The 15,132-nt window shown below is 44.0% G+C and overlaps 1 protein-coding gene across 4 annotated transcripts in view; it reads right to left on the bottom strand.

The window, feature by feature from the left end:
* Window positions 1-14,747, bottom strand: part of TIGAR (TP53 induced glycolysis regulatory phosphatase) — a 62,370-nt gene extending 47,623 nt beyond the window's left edge. For 2 of the 4 annotated variants that reach the window (XR_005604386.1, XR_002047956.2), the window contains exons 1-6: window positions 14,552-14,747; window positions 13,129-13,166; window positions 11,143-11,264; window positions 8,468-8,545; window positions 5,866-5,976; window positions 5,223-5,435 (exon numbers count right to left, since the gene is read on the bottom strand). Coding sequence is in view for 2 of the 4 variants with exons in the window: in XM_010410353.4 (XP_010408655.2) it covers window positions 4,977-5,435; window positions 5,866-5,976; window positions 8,468-8,545; window positions 11,143-11,264; window positions 13,129-13,166; window positions 14,552-14,583 (840 nt within the window). In the remaining 2 variants the exon portion in view is untranslated. Of the gene's footprint in view, window positions 1-3,958; window positions 5,436-5,860; window positions 5,977-8,467; window positions 8,546-11,142; window positions 11,265-13,128; window positions 13,167-14,551 lie in introns of those variants that run through there. The other 2 variants (XM_010410353.4, XM_039570146.1) reach the window with 2 other exon arrangements.
* Window positions 14,748-15,132: the final 385 nt, after the last annotated feature.

Here is a 15,132-nt window from a genome sequence, read left to right as displayed (position 1 = left end):
GGATTTTCCATCAAAAAACCTTATTTGTAACTATAGGCAACTGTATCAAAACTTCAAAGAATTTATTCTTCAATGGAGATGCTGGCAATCACCAGCTAGTAAGAAAGCATTACTTATTTATGTCACGATATTTATTTATTTATTTGAGTGGGTCTTAAATCCCACAGAGTATTTATAAGTATTTATAATAATGTATTATAGACACTATTTCCTTTTATAAAAGTACCAATAAACTTTTCCATTCTCTCCAAATGGTGGATTCTGCATTCTCTGTTCAAGCTCCCCCTTCCAGAAGTACTTGAGTGGACAAATAAATGGTAACAGCAGTGGCTGAAAATGTTTGTGTGCTGCTGTCCCCTGTGACTTCCAGCCTCACAGGTTTCAGCTTCCTAGGTGTTTCATGCACTCCAAATATAAGAGTTCTGTGAAAGATGATGAGAAAAATGGTGTCTTAGTAGGTCTAGACTGACCATGAAGGGATTTTCACCTCTACTGGGAAATGTCTTTTACAAGCAATGGAAACGCACTGGTCTGTCAGTTCAGTCCTGCTGGGAATTATTTGTGATCCTGACGCAAAGAACTTGGGATAAAAGATACTTGGTAAATTAAAAGCCTCTGTAGGGAGGGCTCCAAGCAGGGCCCAGGCTCTGCTCTGGGGGGCCCAGCCATGGCACCAGAGGAACGGGCAGGGACTGATCCCAGGAAGTTCCCCCTGGACAGGAGGAAGAACTTCTGTCCTGTGCAGTGACCGAGCACTGAACAGAATGTCCAGAGAGGGTGTGAAGTCTCCTCACTGGGGATATTCCAGAATTGTCTGGACACAATCCTGTGCCCTGTGCTTTGGGATGGCCCTACTAGAGCAGGGAGGTGGCACCAGATGAGCCACTGTCAGGGTCCAGCCTGACCCACTCTGTGAAGACTCAAGCAGTTTTAAGATTGGAAGTTCATAGTTTCCTCCTCTGCATGCTATTCTGCCCCACATAGTTATTGATGATGACTTCTCACTAATATTTCCACATTTCTGTAATTTTATTCTAAGTCATTACAAAAAATTGCCCCCGAGGGACTTAACTAGCAGCTTTACTCCAGCACAGTGCTTGACCTTGGACATTACTACTTCTATGCCCACTAATTCCTTGCATACCTACTTCACCCTTTTTTTTTTTTTCTCCTAAACAACATTTTTCTTTTCCAGCTGAGCTGATGGTTTCATTGCAGCATTAAGCTTTCAATTAAAATTCAGCAAGATTGTATTTCATTTTTCCCTTGCCTATACATTAGTTACTTCATCAAAGAACTACCCAGTTAATCTGGAGTGAACTACTTACGGTAAAAATTCATTTAACTAGATTCCAGGTTTCATTTACCTCTCTTATCTGTAATTACTTTCTCTTTCAGAATTTGTTGCATTAACCATTATTTAAATTTCTTTGGAGAAGTAGAATTGTGTGATTCTTGGGACTGTGCTGTGCAGGGCCAGGAGCTGGACTCGGTGATTCTTGTGGGTCCCTTCCAACTCAGGACATTCCATGATTCTAGAACTAATTTTGTGATTTCTGCCCTTCTGAAATCAAACCTCCTTTTTTCACCTCAAATTTAAATTCGGTAAATTCACTTTTCAATGGCAAGCTCTTCCAAAATACATTCAGGACTTCCTACAGTCAAGTCTGGTGCAGCACCCCGCTCCCATTTAGCTACGGCTGGATGACCCAACCGGGCATCAGAACGAAAGAGTATTACGCTCAGTTATGCCCCCAAAGGAGTTCTGCCTGGACCTCAGGTGCATTCCTTTGGTGACCAGTAACAGCCTGCTCAAGATTTCAGGGTTTTATCCCAGTACCCTCCTGTGCCATACCCTCTGTGCCCTCGGGAGCCCTGCTGCCAGCCTCTGGCATTCAGGTAAGTAATCCATTGCCACATGGGGTCCCTGCAGCCCAGGAAGCCCAGAGCTGTTTGCAGGTGACACCAGAGCTGTCTGTCACACAGGAGACCCTCCTAAATGGCACTGGAGTCACCACACACTCACATATCCCCTGCAGTGGCTCTGCCATACCCATGGATGCCAGAAAAGCAGCTCACAAATCACTGTGCAGTTCATTTGTGCCCATGAAGCTGCCATTTGCCTGGGATTACAAAGATCCAAAAACCTCAGGCTCACAGCCAAAGCCCTCAAAAGCAGGACATATCTGGGGGAAATCTGACATATTTTAAGTCTGTGCATTTGGGCTGTGGATCTGAGGCAGCAAAAGCTTGGGTAGAGAACGCATCTGATTTAAATTCTGTTCTAAATGAGACCAAAAAAAAAAAAAAAAGGAAAAAAAGAAAAAAAAGAAATAAAAGGGAAAAACCTCCTCCTATTGCAAAGGCAGGGTTATGTCTGGAAAACATTGTTCAACAGAGAACTGTGGAAATAGAGAAAATATCTTTGCTTTAGAGGAGGGAAACTGTGATACTACCAGAGCTCCATTTCCATGATCCCAATAAACTGTACAGATTTACTGTACAAATGCACAAGAGTCACTTGACCAAAAAAATATTTAGTCTCAATGTTGATGTAAAAACTTAGAAAGAGGAGTACTATACATAGACCTAAAGAAAACAGCTTTTAAGAATTAGCTTCAGAAGCTTCCAAAATTAGTGACTTTTTAATGCAGAGGGAACCTGACATCTGACATAACAAAGGAGAAATAACAAGTGCAACTATTTTACAGCAGGCTGCGGCCAGGTTGTTGTCCTGTCTCCAGCAACATCAAGAGCAGATACTGAGGGAAAAAGCACATCTGGGGAACTGCATGACACTCTTGACTGCTTGTACTCCCTTGGCCACTAGCAGATGTGTTTGCAGCATTTTAGTGTGTTTTACAAAGTCTGAATTGGGAGATTCTGATGCATTTTCACTGAAAAATGTGACTTCATTAAGTTAGGAGCTGTTTAGAAAACCTGAGTGGTTTCACCCTTTGGTATTCTTCCTTCACCACTGTACCATCTGCTTGCCCTGTGTGAGAGTTACAAGAGGAAAGAATTTAGTAACAGTAAGTTGAAGAAAACAATCACACAGGTTTTTTAGGCTGGGTCTAAATTTTAACAACCTATACATACAAAAAAAAGAAGGTACAGCATATTATAGAGGAAGAGTCAAAAATTTCTCTGGGAATAGTGTTACCCAAGCAGTGGCAAAGCACTTAACAAAGAAGTAGATGTTCTCCTAAGTTATGGCATCATCAGCAAGAACAAAATATTAATTACCTCCTTGAGAGCAGGTAAGAAAGCAAAAGAAGCCTTTTAAAGTGAGAAGCGCCCCAATCACTAGTGTGTTTTGAAATATGTGACAAACTGACAGACTTAGGGAGAAAAACTTGTCACTTCTCCACTCATCCTCCCTCATTTTCAACTCCATCAGCCTGGCTCCAAGAAGAATTGATGGAATGACTGGTAAAATTCAGGACATGGCAATTCTATGGGAGTTTCAGCTGTTTAAAGCACTGACAGAAGAATTCCCTGCTATGTAAGTGGCCTGCCTGAAATAAACTGGCACTACCCAGGGACAGGCAAATTCAGAAAGAACTCCTGCCCCACTCTCTGACCATTAACTCTGTTAGAAGTCATAATTAAAGCTTTTCTATCTTCATTGGCTCTGACCATCAATTTAGTATTGAGGAGCCTTCTAGGAAGACGCATTTCACAAAGAGCTTGAGGAGTCCATGCAAAAGTCCATACATTCCCATTTTCGTTTCCTGTGAAAACTTATTTCCTTCAGTATACTGAGAAGGAATTATTTTATTGCTGAAAAAGAGCTATGGACAGTTTTAAACAACATCAGCCCTAAGAGTCTTTCTCACAGTAAAAGGCCAGCCTGGGGTTTTTCAGGAAGAAAAAAGAGGAAGTTATGTGATCTGAACAAAAGCTTCACAGGGGAATATTAAGAAAGATTTTTACCTCAAAAGAAATACAGATGAAATGGGAGTTCTATTCAGGAGCCTTTAATATTTAATATTTTTTTTAAACAGGCTTAAAATATGCAAATGAAGAAAAAAATATGTGAATCTTATAAATAACAGAAACCAGATAAACTCACACTGTAACACCACAAACACCCCAGTGGGGAAAGAATGCAGTATTAACACCAGCAATCACCAAACAATCAAACTTGCCTCATTCTAGGCAAAAATATTCATAGAATCAAGTGCATGACTGCAGCTGACAGAAGGATTCCAGCCAGGTACAACTCACCCCAGAAAGAAAATTCCTTTTCCAGAAAAGAGACCATTACTACGTGCACATGAGGTTCCTCATCCTGCTCACAGCTTAAAAATAAATACTCTTGTGTTTGTGTGCAGCGCTCTTCAACAGAGATCTTGACAACCTGAACAATTTCTTAGGAAATACTCCTGGCGAGGTAGGTTTATCATCATTCCCACTTTACAAATGGAAAGGAGACTTGCCCAGAGTCTCACAGATATTCAGTGTCAGAGTCACATCCCCTGGCTCTGCACCAAACCTTTCCCACTGGGCAATGCTCCTTCCTAGGTTCTACTATTGCATTCAAAAATTTATTTTAAGACAACATGTATGTTTCATATTACAATATAGCATTTTGTAATAAAACAAGAATACAGTATAGCTCAGCTTTTGAGGTACCACTCCCCTCCCCAAACCTTTCACTAGGAGGTAACCAAAATAATTATGGAGTAATGCAAAGGAGTTGTTTGAAGTATGTGCTGTAGGAGCAGATATGCAAGTGACTGGAAGTATTATGTTTCTGAGAACAGAGAATATTTGTTTTATTTTGCTACTGCCAACTTATACTGGGCACTAGGACCATGTAAATTGTGTTTTTTAAGATAGCAAGCAGTTGCATGTCTCCCTTTTTGCAGTTTAGTGTCAGCAATTCCAGTCAATCCCAGTAATTACTACAGATACTTTTCCCAAGCTTAGCAAAATGGTGATCTAAACCCATTTCCCCCCCACAAGGACTTTTAAAACACTTTTGAAGCTACACATTCAGCTCCCACATCCACTAAGTGAGAGTCTTGGTTAAGACAGACACATGTGATTTCAGGTTTTAACAAATTCCCGTTTCCAAGTTTTATAATGAAATGACTGACTCCTGTATTGGGACTGACAGAAGACAGCTGGGACTTGGTTAAATTTGCTGGTAAGGTACAGTTGAGATCTGAAACAAAATAGCCAATCCAGTTCCTCATGTAGGCTCCATGACTCACCACCAAAATATTGGCATCTAATACCGTGGAAGATCCACCGCCCTCAGAGCTCGTCTCTGCCTCACTGCAGTGGTTTGTCCAAGGGAAAACAAACTGTTCTCCAGATGTTCCTGAGCTCCTGCCTGGTGCACCAGGCTTGCTGAGCTCCTTCTGCTCCAACTCAACAGCCAGCTGGCACAGAAATTCAAAAAATTGCCTCGCACGCTCTCTCACCTGCAGGGAAAGGCCAGAAGGGAATCTTGTGAAGAATGAAAAGATCACTGTGAAGCAAGCAAAGATTTTGCCTTTCAGAAACCTGACACGTAACTACTTCAGTTAAAAGACAAAGATTTCTCAGACAAGGCTCAGAAGCCAATGTAAGCTACTGACTGCTGTGCAAACTCCTCAGCCCTCCAGAGAGCAATTGCTATCATCCTCCTGTGAGCCAGAGCTTCATGAGGAGTCAGTCTCAAAATCAATATTTTAGTTATAAAGAGATTCTGCACTTGGCAGCCACTGTTACCAGACCAAGCAGTGTTTTTTAGCTTAGAAAATATCTCTGGTTGGGCTGAGCTCTCAGTAGAAAGCTCCCAATAGCTGCAATTGCACTGATAAAAAAGCCTAGAAAGCAGGGCATAAATAAAAAAATAAATAAATACCATACTTCATCCAGTGTTTCTCCTCCAGAAGGTGTGAATGAAGGACATTGCTCTCCAGCATCCTTTGCCATAGCCTTGAGGTCAGCCAAAGGCCTTCCTTCTGCAACACCGTATTTCTGTAAGGGAAAACCGGGGTTTGGCAGGATGTGTCAGGTCTCCTGTGCCCCTTCCAGAGGGCGCAAACAGCTCTTCACAGCTTTGTTTTCTTGCATTTTCAAGGCTTAGCTACCTTTTACATTTTATTCCAGTTTTGGGCGAGGAAATATCTTTATACATATCCTTTTAAACAGCAGAGATATAGATATAGATACATGCTGGGTAGACAAATACATTAAGAGCAACATCTCATTTAAAGCATGGACATTCACGACATGACCTTCAGCCTGATCTTTGCCTGGAGATTTTTTTTTCCACTGACACTCATTCCCAGCATACAAAATTCAAGTGTCTTTGTGACTGAGGTCACAGTGCAAGTGCTTCTGTACTGTCATGGTTTAGCATAGTTCGGGTTTTTAGTTAAAGAGGGCTCCAGCGACGGAAGTAATTCTCTTGCAAAGAGGTGCTTACAGCTTCCTCTATGACCCGACAGAACCAATCAACTGGCTAGTTTGAATACTGGCAACTTTTTAAAGCCGCTTAAGAAGCTTGACACACCTCTGTGATCCACATTTAGGAACGAACAAACCCCGGGAAAGCTCTCTGGCTTCCAGCTTTTGGACAGGTAACTGAGGGCCCGCGGCGCGGCCAGCGGGGCCGGGCTGCTCAGTGTGGCCCAGCTGGGTCAGCCGCAACGCGGCTTGGCTGAGATCTCAGCCGCTTCTGCTCGCTATCACCCGGTGCAGCCCCCTCAGTGCGGGCCGGGCCGGCCGGGAGACAGCCACCCCGGAGCCGAGTGGCCCTGTTCCATCTGTGGCCCTGCTCCGTGCGGGCGGGCCAGCGGCGCGGCCAGGCCGGCCCTCACCCAGTGCGGCCGAGATTCATCTGAGGCCGCTGCCCGGCAAAGCTCATGTGACCAACAGCGGGAGGCGAATTCCAGCTGCGGGGCCCGGTGAGATTAACCCTTTTAGTGCTGTAAGATTCTCCAGAACAGATGAAGCCTGCAGACATCAATCCTCTCCTGAGTCAGAGGAAGAGGAAAGGTGAAGGCACGTGAAGAAAACACCATAAAGACACCACAGTCAGTGAAGCAGGAAGAGCTGAAATGCTGAGGGAGTAGAAAGAGGAGTTGCTTCAAGCTTAGAAGCTAAAATTCTGTTGTAAAGCTATGGTGATGGACTATGATACATCAGAGTACCTGTTGTAATTTCATGAAAGCATGGGGGGGTGGAGCACTCAAAATGCAATTGTGAGCAAAAGTACCTGTGCTGAAACAAGCAAATTATTGTAATTGTGAGCAAAAGTACCTGTGCTGAAATGAGCAAATGTTGAAGTAGCTGTGATTTGATGAGAAGCTTGAACAGAGAGAGATCAAAGTGATGAAGACCCTTGCTCCCAGGGAAGGAGAAGGGCCTCTGTTCCTGGAGCTGAAGATGCTCCCAGAGATGGGTGAAGAGAACCTTTGTTTCTGAACAGCTCAACCTTAAAATGGTACCCCAGTAGCTCAAGATTGGACCCTTGAAAGCAGTTGTGGGGAAAGCTGTAAGTCGAGGGAAGGGACTCTAACATGGGAGCAGAAAACCATCCTGGGTGGCTGTCTTGTTGTGACACTGAAGCCATGAGAGAACTTCTTGTGGAGATGTCTCCATAGCATGAGCAAGAGAGACTCCTCTCCCTAAGTGAACTGAAAAAGGTTATTATAGAAGGGGTAAACTGACTGAAAATCTCAAGGGTTGTCTTTTTACATTGTCAGTGGGAGAAGGGAGAAAGGTGGGGGGGGAGGAGAAGTGTTCTGAAGATTTAGTCTGACTTTTTTTCTTTCTTTTAGGTCTGTTAATAAACTTCTTTATATTCTTTTAAGTTTTGTGGCTGCTTTGCTTTCTCCTAATTCTTATCTCACAGAAGGAAAATAAGTAATGGATATTTTGAACCAAACCATTACATGTACATAGCCCTTCACATGAGGATAAACGCCATTTACTCTTTGCTTTCAGAAAGGCTACAGGGAATTATTTTTCACATGTTAGAAACCAGTATTTTCTCTAAAGACCTGTGAAGTCTCCACAAGAGAGGATGGATCCATTTTCAATTCAGAAGTTTTGAAAAAGACATAGAAAAAAGGAAACAAAACCACAAAAGTACCCTCCTCATTGAAAGTAAATAATAAGGTCTTGCTGATTTCAGGGGAAGAATTGGAATTTCTGAGAGAAAAAACATCCAAACAGGAAATGCTATAATCACATGCTGCTCCTTAAAGACTAAATTGTACCTTATTTAAATCATTAAAGCATCACAGTTACAACACTCGTCACTAAATTTTGGCTCTGCTTCACCATTATGCAAACAATTTATTGTCCCTGATGTGAATAGTTCAGTTTTCAGTGATTAAAAATACATCAAATAGTGTTCTCCACTGTTAAATCTACCATTCAATAAGCCGAGATACTCATCAGCAGTAAGTTACATTTTCAAATTGTTCAATATTTGATAACAAATTCTTTTGGCACTTACTCTCTCTCGCAGTCTTGCATCGTACTTGATTTCCACATCTTTACAAAACCTGTTTTTCCCTAGAATGGCAGCAGCAGTCTAAAAAAGTGAATACACAGTCACATCAACTGGACAGAACATAGACACACCACCTTATACCACCACAGCCAAGGTGAATCCCATCAGCAGCATCCAACAACCCAGACCAACAAAATGGAAACCTTTTCAGCTACCAGTCTGTCAGAATTGGATAGATGGCCCAGGCCAGGCCACAAAATTAGAAAAGCTCCAATCTTTTGGCAGTTCCTTCCCAATTTAAAGTCCAGCTGAAAACACAGCACCCATGAGAGGTGGGCAGCAGGGTTTACTGGGATAAGAGCAACATGTTCTCTTGAGTAGAACACAGAGCAATCATGTCCACACTTTCTTCATGTGTAGTACACGGGCCAGACTCACAGCTGTGTTCCACAAAACTGCTCAGTTAATCCAACTGAAAAAACATCTGACACCTGCCTGGCTGCCACAGCCAATCCTTAGGGCTGGAATGGACCTCTGGAAATCACCCAGTCCACACCCCTGCCAAGGCAGGATCACCTGGAGCAGGTGACACAGGAGCGTGTCCAGGCAGGTTTGGAATGTCTCCAGAGGGAGACTCCAGGCCCTCCCTGGGCAGCTGTTCCAGGGTTCTGCCACCCTCAGTGTACAGAAAATCTTCCTCATGTTGAAGTGGAACTCTCTGTGTTTTGGTTTGTGTCCATTGCTCCTCGTCCTATCACTGGGCACTGCTGGAAAGAGCCTGACACCATCCTCTGACACCCCTTGGAGATATTTATACGCATTAATGAGATCCCCCCTCAGTCTTCTCAAGACTAACCTGGTCCAGCTCCCACAGTCCCTCCTCATAAAAGAGATGCTCCAGACCCCTCATCATCTCTGTGGCCTCCACTGGGTCCTCTCTGGTAGCTCCTTGTCTTTCTTGGGAACCAGAGGACGGCTGACCTGCTCCTGGTTCTTACATGCACCCAAGCATGAAGGCTGCACTGGCTTCACAGACAGTTTGGGCTGTGCAAACATCCACACCCAATGAATTCGACATTTAAAGAACTCATTTTGAAAATGCTCCTTGGATTCTGGCACAAATAAGCAGTCTTGTTGTACTATTGGCACATTTAGCACATTGCTTAGGACAAATCTGATGTTGGAACTTCAACCTCCTGTCAAAGAACAATGTAGAAACAAAGAATCCACTTCCTTGTGTATATGCACAGCACAGTTATTTGTATGATTATATGCAGGAATTTCCTCTTTTGCAACAGAACTCATACATTCCTCTCATACTCAAGCTGTGAAGTGACAGTGTAGTAACAGGCCCTTCACAGACTTGCAGCTGCCAAGAAAGGGAGTTCCGACCACATGGAAACTTCAGGTTTACACATCTTTGGGAAAGCCTTCCCAACATCTGGATATCTTGTCAAAAAATGACAAAACACACTTCCTGTATGCAAAGGAAAAATTCAGGTCTTTCACATTATGAGAGTGCAAATGCTTCTCATGGAAAAGGTTGCCTCTAATAAAAGAAAAAAAATCCCAAACCAATTCCCCATAAGACAGGTACACAGCACAGTTTTATGAAAGTTAGAAAGCACTCTTAATGTTTTAAAATATCATCACACACGTAAAAGAAGTCACTTGGGCAGCTATTCTGCATTTTTAAAATATCCAACTATTGCACTCTTCCCTCCTTGCCTCTTTTGTTTTCTGCTTAAGTTGTGCTGCTACAGCAGTTTCTGGAATTGTACTGCAAAACTGATGAGCAATGTTGATGGCGTATGTTTTAAGGAAAAAAAAGGAGATTTATACTACTTTTTGTTGATCTGGTTTACAGCACAGCTTCATAGACTTTTAGCAGGACAACACAGCAAAAAGCAAGCAAACAAGAATGGCTTAGGAGTTTCAACCCCCTACATGTCTCCTGAAACCACAGAATCAGTACCAGAAGAGAGAATTAAAGACAGGGTCTCCACAAGAGACATGACCTTCTAGAATAGCTGATCTCTAACTTTAAAAGTTTTGGTTCCCTAATTTTGAGTATTTCATAATCCTGCACACAAGGTCACATGTAATCCCACTTAGTAATTAACATTTTTCCTCTTTATTTAATCTATATTGTATATTTACTACTTCAAGGCAAGAGGTGTGACATCCCTGACAAAATCCAACATCTTTGCACATTTAATGATCCTTGTACTGACTCCACAGCAAAACTTGACCTTGCCTGCATTGGTCTGCATTCCTCAGAAGAACACAGTCCGCAGCCACAGTGCCTGGGACAGTACAACAATGTCACAGCCAACCTGGTTTGCTTCTTCAGAGAAAAACTCATTTCTCTGTTTGATACTTCAAAGTCCCCATTACTCCTTTAGCAAGAACCAATGCACATATAAAATAATGGCAAATCATGGAATCATGGACTGGTTTGGGTTGGAAGGGACCTTAGAGATCACCCAGTTCCAACCCCCTGCCGTGGGCAGGGACACCTTCCACTATCCCAGCTTGCTCAGAGCCCCATCCAACCTGGCCTTGGACACTTCCAGGGATGGGGCAGCTTTTGGCTGTGTCACTGCACTGGTTTTGCATCACCAACAGCAAATAAATGCCAGATTTGGAAACCAATTGTTGCCTCAAGAAGCACTTACCTGCTTTGCTCGAAGGAGGTCACTTGAAAAGATGTGGGTAAACTTCACATTACTGAGAAATAAACCAGCAGCATCTGCTTGCCTGAAACCAGTTGCAGAGAGTGGCTCATCCACTCCTTGGCCTACAAAATAAAAACCCCACAACATTAAGACATGCAGATTTTAGACCATTTAGCAGCTGACCACACATGTCAGCAATAAAGAAACTGTCCAGTCATAAAATCTTTCTCCTCTACTAAAGCCAAACATTAGGAAAAGTCACTGCTCTTCTGGTCTTCCCCAAACTCAGTCACACAAATTTAATGATAACAAGGAATAAAGTGTAGGAAGACAGAAGGATCATTATCAATGATACTTACATTAATCTATACCTTTGACAAATTTAAATATAAAACAGAGACCTACATTTAATAAATGTGACCATCTTCAGAAGGGTCACTGGTCGGCTTCCTGCAAGAAGTATCTCACAGCTGAAACTTTATAAACAGATTTGTTAAATGTAAGTAAGAAAGACAACAATAGAGCTGAGAGAATGAGACGCAAATACCATTTGTTGTGGTCTCTTCCTCTCCACCTCGCACACTGACAGTAACGCTCATGCAAGCTGGAACAAACCCAGCTGGAAAGCAGAAAACCTCCCAAAAATTGCTTCCAGACAGAAAGTCTGTGAGAGTAACTGGTCACAGAGCTCTAGTGTTCAGAGAATAGTGTTGAGAGAAGCAGCACTTTGGAAATCCAACCTGAGTTGAACAGGTGTGCTCCTGTCACAGCTCAGAGTCTGCAGGAGAACCCCGAACTGTGGTAGAGGGACAAACGTGTAACAAATGGCTACATCCACACCTTCAACTCATTCTAGTTCTGCAGGAAACCAGAGCAGAGAGAGTGAAATTCTCATCAGATTCAGAACAAAGAAAAAAAATCTTTTCACCCAGAAAATGCACAACCCAACAGCAAAAGACAGGATACCAGAAGTCCAGAACATTGAGTTCTGAGCACCTCATCTGTAATTCAGACATGTGAGACCTCTGACCCCACCGTGATGGTAAAGGCCTTACACCTCTCAAAACAGAAGAGGCTTGCTCAAAAAAAGAAGCTATGTTCTCTCTACACTGGAAAAGAACCCACTACATGTCATTTTACCCAAAGAGCTAGGAATTCAAAAGACATCATCGATATTTTTAAGCAAGTAAAGCAGGGGAATATTCTTTACTCATTTTATTATGAGCACAAATCCCTGTTGCAAGAATTGTAAATGGCAATGTCACAGAGGGAGGAAAATCTGGAAGCACAATTCTCCCTCACAACACAAAGTATTATAGAAAGCTCATTTATTCCGAGTACAACCCCACCAGGTTCCTTGTGGCAGTGAGCCTTGATTTTCCTACAGTAGACATCCAGGCAGCTCAGTGTCTTCAGTTCTGGGTGTACAAGCCAGCGTCACTAAGGTGAAGTCTAGTTTTAAATGTGTCTAATCAAGACTGCCTTCCTAGAAAGAGCTGGGACTGAACAATTCAAGCATTTAGACAAGCTTTGCTTTTCATTCTCCTGTGCCCTACAGCAGGTTTTTATTGTAAGTAACAGATTCCCTTCTCAAGGCAACAGCCTCCTTTACATCAGGATCTTTATCCATCCTTCTGCAGCTCCTTTTCCCAGAAGCCCTTCTCCCAAGCTTCTTATTACTGGGACTTAGCACAGTGCTATGGAGTCCTTAGTAAAAGGTGCTGCTATCATTTTATTTGATTACATGCAACATATTTTATCCCCATGTAGAAAAGGAACTCTTCTAATACTCCACTGTTGATCTGTTGATATGCTGTGGAGGGTGACTTAAAATCTTCTGTAAATTTATGAAAGCCATGGCCTGACTTACACATAAAATCTCTAAAGGTTTACAGTATTATTACTTGATAACATCTGAGCAGTTGGTGACAGGATTTCACCATGATTTTCCATCTCTAACCAGCTAACAGAATAACTCTTACTAACCTTGCAGTATCTTGTCTTTGTTGTATCTTGTTTCTCCACTGAAAGAGATTATAAACAGCAACAAAAAAAATTAACTTGTCATCTTTTTAGTAGATTTTCAAAAATGTTGTTGTATTAAATACCAACAAGAGACAGCAGAGCCTGAATGTAAAGAAAAGGAGACATAGTACAGCACAGACTCTTTTCGAAATGATGCATATGAGGACTTTATAAGAATAAAAAACCATTTTCAAGTAGACAATTCTACCAGTATTTAATGAGACAAAGCCATCTGGAATAAAAGTAAAAAAAGTAATTTCTTAAATTTACCATAAATGCAGCACAATTTATCTGTAACATCTACACCTCCGTGCTGGAGAGAACAAAGCTGCAGGAAGACTCTGGAGCCCTCTTATGACAAGCACGTGTTGGCAGCTGGTTCTCTGAACTTTACAGGGAACCAGTTTCAGAGATTATCAAGGGTAGCAGCAGAGCTGCACACCTTGAAGAAATCAAGGAAATCAGGAAATCAGAGCAGAAGAAATCACAGACTCATGGAATGATTTGGGTTGGAAAAGACCTTAAAGATCATTCCATTCCAACCTCCTGCCACGGGCAGGGACACCTTCCACTATCCCAGCTTGCTCAGAGCCCCATCCAACCTGGCCTTGGACACTGCTGGGGATGGGGCAGCCACAGCTTCTCTGGGCAACCTGTGCCAGGGCCTCACCACCCTCACAGGGAACCATTTCTTCCTCATATCCAATCTAAACCTGCTCTCTGTCAGTGTGAAGCCATTCCCCTTGTCCTGTCACTGCAGGCCCTTGCCAAGAGTCTCTCTCCATCTTTCCTGTGGGCTCCCTTCAGGCACTGCAAGGCCACAATGAGGTCACCCCAAAGCCTTCCCTTCTCCAGGCTGAACAACCCCAATTCCCTCAGCCTTTCCTCACAGCAGAGCTGCTCCATCCCTCTGCTCCCCTTGGTGTCCCTGCTCTGGACTGGCTCCAGCAGCTCCCTGTCCTTCCTGTGCTGGGCCCAGGGCTGGATGCAGCCCTGCAGGGGGTTCTCAGCAGAGCGGGGCAGAGGGACAGAATCCCCCCTCCCCTGCTGCCCATGGGCCTTATACTGAAGGAGAAAAAAAGCTCAGCTTTCCTACAAACTGAAGTTTTCTCCTGTCTGCTGCAGGAAGCTGGAGTTACTTGGTTCAGTCAGCTACAAACCTCTGTCAACAGACTGGGAGAAAAAGTCACCTTAGGAATTCCACCCGAGTCACAAACACCAGTTCTTTAACGTTTCACGGGAAAAATGTTCACACCACCATTCCTACCCGAGCTCCTTGCCCCGCCTGAGAGCTTTTGCTCAGCTTCCCCCTCCCGTTGCCCGTAACCGGGGGACGCGCCCCCCGGGGCACCGCCACCGCCGGGGATGCGCGGGCGGTACTCACTGCCGCACGACCGTCAGCCCGAACCGAACCATGGCGCAGGGGAGTGCAGGGGAGCGCAGATGTGCGCAGGTGTGTCCAGATGTGCGCGCAGGTGAGCGCAGATGTGCCCAGATGTTGGCAGGTGAGCGCAGGTCCCACTGCCCGCACTGCGGCGCCGCGCGCCTCGCCGTGACATCATGCCCCCGCCCCGCGTCCCGCTCTGACGTCACCGGAGGCGGGGACAGGGACGTCTCCCCGCAGAAAAGGAGGATCAGGGATGCGTTTATGGCTCCCTGCAGCTCGGTGACCGTAGGGGATAGCCAGCCTTGCTCCCACTCCACAAGCGACAGGACGAGAGGGAACGGCCTCACGGGAGGCTCGGGTTGGACATCAGGAAGAAATTCTTCTCCCAAAGGGTTATCCAGCATTCAAACAGGCTGCAGGGCAACGGTGGAGTCAGCGGCCCTGGTGGCATTTAAGCGCCGCGTGGATGTGGCGCCTGGGGACAGGGTTCAGTGGTGGGCGTGGCAGTGTGAGGTTTACACCTAGACTTCTCCACCCTATTCTCTCTTTGCAATTGCAGTCAGGAGGCTTTCACCTTA

This window comes from Corvus cornix, chromosome 1A (assembly GCF_000738735.6).
Source record: "Corvus cornix cornix isolate S_Up_H32 chromosome 1A, ASM73873v5, whole genome shotgun sequence".
NCBI classification, from domain to species: Eukaryota; Metazoa; Chordata; class Aves; order Passeriformes; family Corvidae; genus Corvus; species Corvus cornix.
The sequence above is the reverse complement of the archived record's forward strand: the minus strand, read 5'-3'. Positions and strand labels throughout refer to the sequence as shown.